At 42.4% G+C, this 12,242-nt stretch overlaps 1 protein-coding gene across 1 annotated transcript in view; it reads right to left on the reverse strand.

Annotated features, from left to right (window-relative positions):
• Nucleotides 1-12,242, reverse strand: part of LOC124132412 (papilin-like) — a 48,505-nt gene that overhangs the window by 26,909 nt on the left and 9,354 nt on the right. The window contains exon 8 of the mRNA XM_048403468.1: nucleotides 8,306-8,614. Coding sequence (XP_048259425.1) covers nucleotides 8,306-8,614 — 309 coding nt within the window. The remainder of the gene's footprint in view (nucleotides 1-8,305; nucleotides 8,615-12,242) is intronic.

Genomic DNA, 12,242 nt, shown 5'->3' on the forward strand with positions numbered 1-12,242 from the left:
AGCATGGGATTATCCCCGACTCACAACTATCTCTAGCATGGGATTATCCCTGACTCACAACTATCTCTAGCAGGTAGTTCATTACGGAATTCACCCAGGTACCACTTGACAGCTAAACCAACACAAAGGCAAATATCAAGTCCTGAATCTTGTCATGATGAATCAAGAAATGTGAATCTTCAACAATGGCTGTAAAACAATGAAAGAAGCTACATTAAAATCCTTCCTCATCATCCACTATACTGTGGAAATGTTTCTTTCATTCCACAAGTAGAGAGTCGCGGGTGAAACCAAGGTCTTGCTCCCAAGGCGCTCATCTCAAGGGTTTACAATTACAAGCATGACCAAGGAGGAGTGTTTATACAGCTTAGATGCCAACAAAAAAAGATCAAATATGTTAGAATGAATTGAGAAAATATGTCAAATGTCGAGCAAAAACAAATATTTGAGTTGGTAGTCCCCCTATAGCTCCCAAACAGAAGTAGACTCGACCAGCGCCTAGTCAATGCAACACTGGTTTCACATTACACCGAGCGTGTTTCTCTAAAACATGTAGAAGACGATAAATATTCTTAAGATATCACTCAAATGCATTCGCACATTTCAGTTTCTGATCATTTTACAAGAAACATGGAAAAAAAAAATTATTAAAAAAAAAGACGCCATATAGCTGGAATATTGCGGAGTGCAGTGTTAAACAACAAACCAACAAGAAAAAAAAAAAGTATGACTTTGTAAAGAATTCCTAGAGACGATATAGTGTTACAGCCTTCTAAATTTGAGACTACCAAATTGTGCAGAGGAGATGTTAACATCCAATGAAGGACGTCCTCATTGACAAGTAGCAGTTAAGGGCTATAATTCCAGTTCTCAAGGCTTCAAGTTTTCTGCAAATTGGAAGTGAATAAAACTGATAGAAAATGAAAGAAATAGGAAACATTCTTGTCCTGTTCAAGCAGGACTAGCTACAAACTCTGAAGACATGAAATATGGTTTCCACTGGTCTTCTGGACTAGTCCTAAAAAAATCACAAATTTCTCATGTTCTGTGACAAGAAATATGGTAAGCATAATGTTTGTAAAGACCTATTTAGCAGCTATTAGGTTATAAAATGTTATAAGACCTACATCACAGGAAGTACAGTCTAAAATTATAAAGATTGTAAAAAGTCATCAGGACTTCATTCTGCCAACAAGCATGTGTAATCTGAGGTTTCCATGGCGGTATACTCAGAAACCTTTGCCATATCATTATTCCTTGAAACCTTAAGTTAGATTTGAAATTAATGTATCAGATAATTTGTAAAGGTCATACGAATATCAGTTTTATCCTCTTACAACAGAAAACAAGTCAGATTATTTGATAATAATATATCAGATAATTTGTAAATTCCAAAATTCCCTAGTCAAAGACAGCAATAATGATCATTAGAGGTCATACGAATATCAGTTTTATCCTCTTACAACAGAAAACAAGTCAGATTATTTGATAATAATATATCAGATAATTTGTAAATTCCAAAATTCCCTAGTCAAAGACAGCAATAATGATCATTAGAGGTCATAGGAATATCTGACACCTCTTAAAACAATGGATGACGTAACCGGAGGCATCTTAAGGGTGTCAGATGTGTACTGAATGTCAGTAGCAACAGAAGTAAGGTGAATCACCTCTCAAACAGTTAAACTCATATTTTGTTTGTGTCTAACCTTTCTCTACGTGTCTGCGTGACCCCGAGATATTTGTGGTATCAGCCCCCTGTCTATCTGTCTTACCCCCTGTGTATGTAATCACCACTGGCCCACCCTCATTGCCCTTCGACAAGGGGGAGAATTACCCCGCTACATTCCCAATATACATTTACATTTCAGACAGGCACTGCCAAATGTGTTTGTTATTTTGAGCACTTCATTTGCGATAATGCTTTCTGAAGTTTTCCAAACAACTAATTTTGTTTATCATATCCTGAAAATTTGACTCGAGGTATCACATGCTCTTATTAGTTTTAAACTTGTTTTTCTTCACCACTGCTGTGTTAATCTGACATCAAGGTAGTGTAGAGATATCAGTGATTATATATTTTCCTCCTACACGCGTATTTTATCTCCAAAACATGAGTGAATTTCATCAACAGTTTGTATTTATCATTGTCAATGAGATAAACATGCTGTAACGGCCTGCCTGAAATGTCTGTTGCATGTACTAAACTGTCAGGCAAAAGAAAGTATACACCCATGTGTGATGGTGGCTAAAAATGAACCAAACAAGAAATGGTTATTTGACGGTGATGTATTTGATGCGGGTGTCATAGTTGCGTTTTGGACCTTAAGTTTGCAGTGTTTTGGCCTTGTAACTTTTTGATAACATTTGTCATTTCTTGGTAAACAATTTCTCAAGAAAACGTGTGCACAGCTGATGGCTGCTTCCGGTTTAGTTTATGAGACAATACATACAGTAATCTTATCCTCTGCATATAAAACGATGCCTAGCAGAACAGGAAATATGATTTAATCGGTAAATCAACATGTCTAGTGATGTTTTATCTCAAATTTCAAATTTGCATTGACCAAGTTTAATTGTTGTCATGTTTGTTAACCTGAATTCGATGTAATTATTTTCTGTGGAAGACAAACATGTTTTTATTGCAAATGTAGGGATTGTGTATGTGCTTGTGATGTGCTTCATTCCGATTCGCTTTATAGACGGGGTGTATAAATAAGCCTCAATTTTGAAGCCTTATATGTAGGGTCACTTTATAGACTGCGATATATGGTAGATTCTTTAGCCCTGCAGTTTAGTATACTATCTGTGGTAGATCTAGTATGAACCAGGAAATAACAGTAACTTGTTTTAATAAACATCTGAAATCTAAATTTGCATATCCCTAGTAGTTGGTTGGTTGGTTTGTTGTTTAACGCCGCACTCAGCAATATTACAGCTATATGACAGCAGTCTGTAAATAATCGAGTCTGGACCAGACAATCCAGTAATTAAAAACATGAGCATCCATCCACGCAATTGGGATCGATGACATGCATCAACCAAGTCAGCGAGCCTGACCACCCGATCCCTTTAGTCGCCTTTTACGACAAGCATAGTCACCTTTTACGGCAAGCATGGGTTGCTGAAGACCATATCCCCAGTAACTGCAATGGTCCTGGGTATCATTGTACAAAACAACCTTGTGGTAAGTCTATGTTAAGGTATGGCAGCTACGATCACCTAAGCACTAAGACTGCTTTTGTACAACTGCACCCAGATCTATGTAACAGACATAATATGATAATAGATAATTAATAAACTTGAACAGAAACAATATATATTTATGGCTCCATTCCCACTCAGGGGGCATGGGTGGCCAAAGCATCCAAGGTGCCACAATTCACTGTGTAGAGCTGCATCTCTTCGGCACACCCGAAACCTATGAATGTGGGTTCAAATCCCAGCTCGCCCTGATTATGTTTCTAGGTTTGTCAGCACCATACTCATGCTCATGGGTTTCACCAAGTGTTAAACATCTGGGACCTGCATCACTTTGGGCTTTCCTCCTACAATAATCAGTCCCGTCCTCATATAATTTGATAACTGTTAAAAGTGACGTCAGACCAAACCCACACCCCTTACCATGCTCCTGTGCTTGTATTTTGGACCCCCCTTCACCGTCCCTGGCAGTCCTGGACTGACCCCCCCCTTCACCGTCCCTGGCAGTCCTGAGCTGACCCCCCTTCACCGTCCCTGGCAGTCCTGGGCTGACCCCACTTCACCTTCCTGGGCTGATCCCCTTCACTGTCCCTAGCAGTCCTGGGCTGACCCCCCTTCACCGTCCCTGGCATTCCTGGGCTGACCCCCCTTCACCGTCCCTGGCAGTCCTGGGCTGACCCCACTTCACCGTCCTGGGCTGATCCCCTTCACTGTCCCTAGCAGTCCTGGGCTGACCCCCCTTCACCGTCCCTGGCAGTCCTGGGCTGACCCCCTTCACCGTCCCTGGCAGTCCTGGGCTGACCCCCTTCATCGTCCCTGGCAGTCCTGGGCTGACCCCCTTCACCGTCCCTGGCAGTCCTGGGCTGACCCCCCTTCACCGTCCCTGGCAGTCCTGGGCTGACCCCCTTCACCGTCCCTGGCAGTCCTGGGCTGACCCCCCTTCACCATCCCTGGCAGTCCTAGGCTGACCCCCTTCACCGTCCCTGGCAGTCCTGGGCTGACCCCCTTCATCGTCCCTGGCAGTCCTGGGCTGACCCCCTTCACTGTCCCTGGCAGTCCTTGGCTGACCCCCCTTCATCGTCCCTGGCAGTCCTGGGCTGACCCCCTTCATCGTCCCTGGCAGTCCTGGGCTGATCCCCTTCACTGTCCCTAGCAGTCCTGGGCTGACCCCCTTCACCGTCCCTGGCAGTCCTGGGCTGACCCCCTTCACTGTCCCTAGCAGTCCTGGGCTGACCCCCTTCACCGTCCCTGGCAGTCCTGGGCTGACCCCCTTCACTGTCCCTGGCAGTCCTGGGCTGACCCCCCTTCACCGTCCCTGGCAGTCCTGGGCTGACCCCCTTCATCGTCCCTGGCAGTCCTGGGCTGACCCCCTTCATCGTCCCTGGCAGTCCTAGGCTGACACCCCTTCACCGTCCCTGGCAGTCCTGGGCTGACCCCCTTCACTGTCCCTGGCAGTCCTGGGCTGACCCCCCTTCACCGTCCCTGGCAGTCCTGGGCTGACCCCCTTCATCGTCCCTGGCAGTCCTAGGCTGACACCCCTGCACCGTCCCTGGCAGTCCTGGGCCAATCCCGTGGGCAATGTGCTCACTGTTTTAACTGCTACACCCCTGGGAACAGAGCATTACAACACCACCTGTTGAGACTCGGTTTGCTGGTGTTGCCACCTACCTGTAGATAGCTCAGCAGACACAACCCACATTAACAATCTCTGGAGAGTTGCTGTTATTCACATTAACCATAAAAACAACTATTTATCAGTGTTTTGAGAGATGTTAAGTTATTTTTTTCTACAATTTCTTTCAAGTACAGTGATTAAAATGATAACCGAGGAAAGATTTAGATTTGTATTTTAACAGATTTGTTTGCCACATGAGGAAAGCATTTGAGTTCATTTGTTAATTTTTTTTTCAGAGAACAGGTTATTAATCTGTCAGCATCGCAGAAGCATATATACACATATTTCATATCAACATTGATAAATACTGCATGCGTCCAAGATTATTGCACTTATATAGCGACGTGCATGCACGTGTGTGTGTGTGTGTGTGTGTGCCTGCTTGTACTAGTCCAGACGGATGCCGATTTATAGTGCCAGCCCACCGAGATACCATGCTGCAGTTTAACATGAATACCCCACTCAGACACAGTATACTGACTCCGAGCCGACCAGTCCTTGTTTTAGCCCCTTAATGCCGAGCGCCAGACAGGGTAACAACAAGTACCATCTTTTAACGTCTTTTGGTATGTCGCGGCTGGGGATTGAACCCCGGACCTTCCGCTCTCCGGGAGGACGCTCCACCACTAGACCACGGTCTATTAAAATGAGACAGATGGGCTCAATGATAAACATTGTACAGGTTCCATTAGTGTTGTTACACGGGTTAGCGCAATCCCTTGAACATAAATGTGATTGTTATATATTCACCACAACTGCTTTTGCTTTACCGGCCATGTGCAGTGAACCTGACATGACAATTTACTCCAATATGCCCAGAAAAAAATGTGTCGCTTTATTAATGTGAGCATTTTTTGCATTAATCTCATCCTAGCATCAATTTCATGATTTACAGTAGTTATTAAGAGTATATCATGACTATTTGGAACATGACACCAGAGACTGCACACACACACCTCCTCGGTTCTCGGTCTGCTGGTTGGCGGCACTAGAACATGCTGACAAGACACAATTCTAGGGAAAACACATCAATTTGGCACTCCATCAAAACACTTGCAGTTTCTTCATGTCGCCAAGCTATGACTACGTCCTTGACGAGAATATTAGACACTCTACATTTATTATCATGCACAACATGTGCAGTATCTCATGTGTGTTATCCAAACAATGTTCAGCAGGCAAATAATCAATGAAGAAGAAATCAAGAAACAGATAAGTGTCAATTACATCCACGTCCACATCTGCTTCAGAAATATTATCACCAAAACTGCCCTCCAACAGAGCATATCGTCTTACAAACGACATGAAGTGAATGTTGCCATGATTCATGTTTCAGGTCCGGAGAACCTTCAACTTAAATACCATAGCACTTGCGTATTTATGTTATTTTGCCTATCAGGAAGCCTTGGGTCTTCCAACATCTGGTATCTGGTCAAGGAAAACATTGAGGAGTTACCTCCCCCTGTGAGAATGTTAACCAGGAGTGGGAAGTGTGGGGGCCAGTCATTTGTGGGTAAATTGTGGGAATACTTCCTAACATGACTAGAGATAGTGTTTCCAGTAGGTATGGACAGACACTGAATACTCTGGACGTCAGGCATATGTATGCTAACAATATTTCACTGTACACCATGTTTCAGAAAATAGTGGCATCAGGCCCTCCTATCTAACTGAATGAAAAGAAGCTTTATCAGAATCAATATCTTAATCCCTGGATATAAAACAATGCCTAGTGGAACAAAAAATACAATTTAAACGGTAAATAAACATGTCTGGTGATTTTATATCACAAATTTTGAATTTGTACTGACAAAGTTTCTCATCACCCGTTCGTTTGCCGGACTTCGCTGAAGGGTACGGTGTTATTTTTTCTGCGCATAATATTCAAATTTCTTTTTTTCCAAAATATTGAATCCGCTAGAGGGGGGTGCACATTATACTTGGGTGCGCACTATACTCAAGAAAATACGGTAGGCAATATAGTGTGTACAGCTACCAAGAGCAAAGGAATAGTTTCAAATGCAATATAAATGCAGTAACTAGCGTTGTAACAGCGGTTCTCACTGGAATTACCACACAGCCGGTACTGGTCTTTTTTATTAGTAATTCCTAATTAAAAGAAACAAGCCAAATGTCATTAAGCAGGTGTTTGAAGTGAGGTGAGGTGAAACGGGGTTTAACATCGCGTTCAAGATTATTGCACTTATATAGCGACGTGCATGCACGTGTATGTGTGTGTGTGGCTGCTTGTACTAGTCCGGACTGATGCCGATTTATAGTGCTAGCTCACTGAGATACCATGCCGCAGTTTAACATGAATACCCCACTCAGACACAGTATACTGACTCCGAGACGACCAGTCCTTGTTTTAGCCCCTTAATGCCAAGCGCCAGACAGGGTAACAAGAAGTACCATCTTTTAACGTCTTTTGGTATGATGCGGCTGGGGATCGAACCCCGGACCTTCCGCTCTCCGGGCGGACGCTCTACCACTAGACCACGGAGGTGGTCCCACCAGGTGTTTGAAGACGTCAATGACATCATGAAGAGAGGATCATGTTTGACATCACTCCACATGACAACAGTCTGACAGGGCAGCTGGACTGGGTTTATTAGTCAGCTGTCATGGCAAGGGAGGGATACTAGACTTGGAACCTATTTTGCCCTGTAGACCTCAACTATTGATACACACAATGATGTTGGACATTTTAACTTGGTGTGGAAAATATCAACTCTAGTCATCTTCCCGAGGCAAGGGAGTTAATTGACTTTACAAGTCCAATTTCCACCCTTGCCGTTCCTGGCTGGAATTCCTGGGCTCGATCGTAGCGCCACCAGTGCTTATTACAAGTTATGTCCCTTCTAAGCCTCTCCTATGGACCAATCAGATTCCACCTCTCGTCTCACTTGAATTTTATTCAAAACAGGACCTATATTGTGAAAAAACGGGTCTTACATCGCGAAGTGCATCAAATCACGTGAGCACCTTGATTAAAAACATGAAAAAACTTCGAAACTATCAGTTAACAACTAGTTGGCGGTGCACATGCTTTTTAAATCCTGCAATCGACCAAAATCGGCATGACAGTTTACTTACCGGATTTCGATTTTGTTGCGCGATTTTTATTGGACTATGCATAGACTCATAGTCCAGCCAAAATGTAACTCCACAATACCAGCCTAGTTCGGCAAGGGTGGAAACTGGACTTTTTTAGTCAGTTAACTCTCTTGCCTCGGGATGATGACTCTAGTAGTCAAGAAGATATATTTATCGTCTCCAGTCAGTCCATCAACCAGGTCTGTTGAGTGATGTTGCTGAGTGCTTTTAATGTACATTCAACATATGTGTAGATGCACAAATGTCACAGTATGATTTATTTCATATTTTCTCTTTGGATTTCAAAGAATTCCACATTTTCATAAAGCTTACCTGGATCAAAAGACCCATGACCTGATGAGCAGCCCTGGTGGTTTGGGCCTGTTGCCTTGGTCTTGCTATCTGGACAGCAGCCGTAGGCCGACCTCTCACACCCATCACCCTCACAGCCATAGTTGTGTGGGCCAGAGGCAGGTGTGACCCTGTCTGGACAGCAGCCGTAGCGGGAACGCCGACACTCCCTCCCTCCAGGGCTGCCCCCATTGGGACAGCCTTCTTGGTTGGGTCCAGAGGCAGATGTCTGCCCATCTGGGCAGCAGCCGTGGGTGCTGGTACCACAGTCGATAGACACTATTTGGTTATCTGCAGACATCATAAAACAATACCTTAGTCACAGCTGCTACAGAATTAATGTCATTCAACCCGTATATACTTGGAAAGATACTTGGAAGTGTTTACATGATATGCATAAACTTCAATACCATTCAAGATATTAAATTTACTGTATATAAACACCTAGAACTTAATTAAGCACCCCTGGTTTTGCCACCATATCTGTACAACAAGGTATCATTCATGTCAAGCCTGAGCTGTGATGGAAAATTAAATGTTTTGGTAAGATGAGACTTGACTAATGAAAACACAGAGAATGATGCAAATATTCAATATTTTAATTGCATTAATAACACAATTGCAATAGTACTGTAATTGAGCAAAATTGATAACCACGAAAACTAAGGATCTGGGAAGTTCTATGATCAGGTATTAACGTCCATTACTGTCCAAAAACGATCATTGTTATCTCACAAGCATAATTACAATCCTGAAAATCAGTAGCGAGTGTAACCGCCTTGTGCCTGGATGACTGAATCTATCCTCCTCATTCCCCCAGTGAATCTTCTGATACGATCAAGAGGTATCTGCTGCCACTCCCGATGCAATGCAACCCCTAAAGCTTCCAGATTCTGTACTGGTAGATCACTGCCTGCAGCCAACATCAAAGAATGTCCGAAAAATCTTCGAATGGATTCAAATCAGGACTCATAGCTTGCCAAGGCAAAGTGTCAATAGCATCTTCTTGCATAAATTCTGTACTAGAATCATGGGGTCTAGCATTGTTGTCCAAAGACACTGGTTGAGTTGCAAGTGCATGATTGTCCAAATGTGGCACAACAGGCTTGAGGATGTCCTGGATTTAACGATCACTGTTGAGATTGCTTCGCACTGTTACCAGTTTACAGCCATGAGATATTGCTCCGCTCACCATGACGGAGCCTCCACCATACGGGACTGTTGGTACAATGTTCCGAGGTGTATATGCAGTATTTCTGTGTCTCCACACCCACATTGGCCCCTCTGTGACGTGCAGCAAGATTCCGCTTTCATCAGACCAATGGATCCAGATTCCAATTACATTAAGCCATACCCCAAGCCAATCGAAGTCTCTGTTAATGAGCAGTTAACAAGGGACGTCTGATGACCCATCATGACTTCAACCAAAATTATTTGATCCAGTTTTGGACAGTTCTGGTGGACAGAGGCCTGTTAGGGAGCCATTGTTCTTTCAGAGCTTTACTTGAGGCAAAGGGATGTCTCCTCACAGCCCTGTTTTCCCTTAAATTTGTCTTTTGGGTTGGCCCTGGTCATGGACGATCCTTTACTTCATGTGTCTGTCGGTGCTTTCTTACGAGTCTGCTTATGTCAGTATGGTAAGTATGTCAAAAGCAAGTTGACGTCCAATGGTGCTGTAGGACATACCTGTGTCATACATGCCAATAATTTGCCAACAGAGTGCCTCAGACAGCCTCATGCATTCCCTGGTTACATGTGCTGACTAAACACTCGGAATATTGCCACTTTATATACCCTTACTGCATCACTATCAAAGTGCTTTTCTTGAAAGTCGTGGGTATCATGTTTCACATTCATATATCTTTTTGTTTGGGCGACAGTCAGTTATTGTCGTGACTGTACCCGAGATCGACTGCCATTCTATAAATGAGTATCAAGAAAATTTAATTTTCATAAACGGTATATCACTGTTCTTTTTGTCAGGGGGTGCCTAATTATTTTCTAGGTGTATGTTATGCTGACATAACCTTGAATGTCACATCAGGAAAAGGTACATCAATAACAATTTAAAAGGAATACTAAAGTAGATAGCTTCTTTGCACAACCAGTGTCATTAAAATCAGATCTACCTTTCTGGAAGGACACCTTCATAGAAGGTCGCGTCAGGTGAACACTGAGTGATCTTTGAACACCCACTCAAAATGAAGTATGTCAGCTTTCTTAATAATTTGCTTCATTTCTTTACTAACTTGATTCAGAAATTTCGATCTCAGTAAAAGAATAATGCCTCTTCACAGTACGCCCTGATAATGTATAAACAATCCACAACAATAAAATAGTGCAGCTCAGCGCTTCGCTCACTTGCACCAAGAATTGAGCAGCCTTGATGCTGACTGGCTGATTACAAGTTCACCTGACGCGGCCTTCCATGGAGATTTTCTCAGATCTTCATGCAGAGAGGCATCATAATGGAGTGAAAGATCTGATTTTAATGATATTGTTATGAAATCTGAAATCTATTGTAAGTGATAAACTTCTACGGCTGCCTGTGCGACTCCTACAAAGTAGATGACACTTGTAACATTTTGTCATTAATAATACACCTCACAGAAGCACTATATAAAGCAGAGGCCCCTACATGAATTTGGAATTAATCAATTTTGATTGCTCAATCAGAGGTTATTAAACAATAACCCCCTCTGATTTAAGGAAATGAAATGATGACCCATTCTCTGTGGAAGCTAACATTTACCAAATTGTATTTCTTTTTCAATCATTGTCAGTAGACATTTTTCAGGGATGTGAAATCTCCTCGGAAACACGGAAAATCGAGTTTTTTAAAACAGTAGTCCTCGGAAAAAATCATCTTCCTCATAAATATATAATAAAAGATTTTTAAAAAAATTCTCCGAAAAAATATTATCCTGTTAAACGTCGCGGATTGTCCTGTTTTCGATCAGAACTTTAAGCATCATATACCGCTTTACTATTATTCATGACACGATATCGTCAAAGTATTGCTTTCAGCCCATGCCTCTTCACTCAATATTTCCCAACACAAAAAGTTAGCTGTTTATTTAGTCATGGTAGAATAGGGATAAACATACATTGTTTTAAATGTAAAGCTAGGCTGAGGCTCTTCCAAATTCAACTTAATGCATTTAATTCTAGTGGTAGCCTATCACTACATTGAAAAACAAAATGTTTATATCCTAATTATTTGCTTAACTTATACTACAGGTACCGTATTTGACATAATAAGCGCCCCCCTCTTATAAGCGCCCAGGGCGATATTTGCTAATATATTGGCTATAGTGAACAATACCTATTAGCACCCCTATTTATTCGCGTATAATACGCATTCATGTGTTATATGCACCCTTAATTATGGGCAATTAAATTCTGGAAACATGTATCTCTCGTATATTAACATTTCAGGCTGTCAGCATAAACCACAAAATTTATCTTTCAACTCTGTTTTTTTCCCACCAAAATAATATTCTAATAAGAGCCCCCTATTTCTAATTTTGAGAGTGCCCTGGGTGCTTATTACGTCGAATACGGTACCTGTAGTATAAGTTAAACAAATAATTAGGAGATAAATATTTGGTGTATTCAATGTAGTGATAGACTACCACTAGAATTAACTGCACTAAGTTGAATGTGGAAGAGCAGATTACCAATGGACAATCTCCTGTGCCCCTGATGCCCCTGTACCTCCACTTCTTAGCCTGTGTTAGGACCAGAGAATGGCACACCCAGATAATCTAAATACCCTGTGTTTGCTTTAATACCTACAGATCCAGAGTTCAAGCCCTCATTACAGCATAACAACAGGATTACCCAGACCCGAGCCATCCATTCATGTCCACAACAGCCCCACTGTATCAACAGCTCCAGTGAAACTCCTTCAGTCCTC

The sequence above is a fragment of the Haliotis rufescens genome, unplaced genomic scaffold, assembly GCF_023055435.1.
Source record: "Haliotis rufescens isolate VD_foot unplaced genomic scaffold, xgHalRufe1.0.p SCAF_3, whole genome shotgun sequence".
Taxonomy (NCBI): Eukaryota; Metazoa; Mollusca; class Gastropoda; order Lepetellida; family Haliotidae; genus Haliotis; species Haliotis rufescens.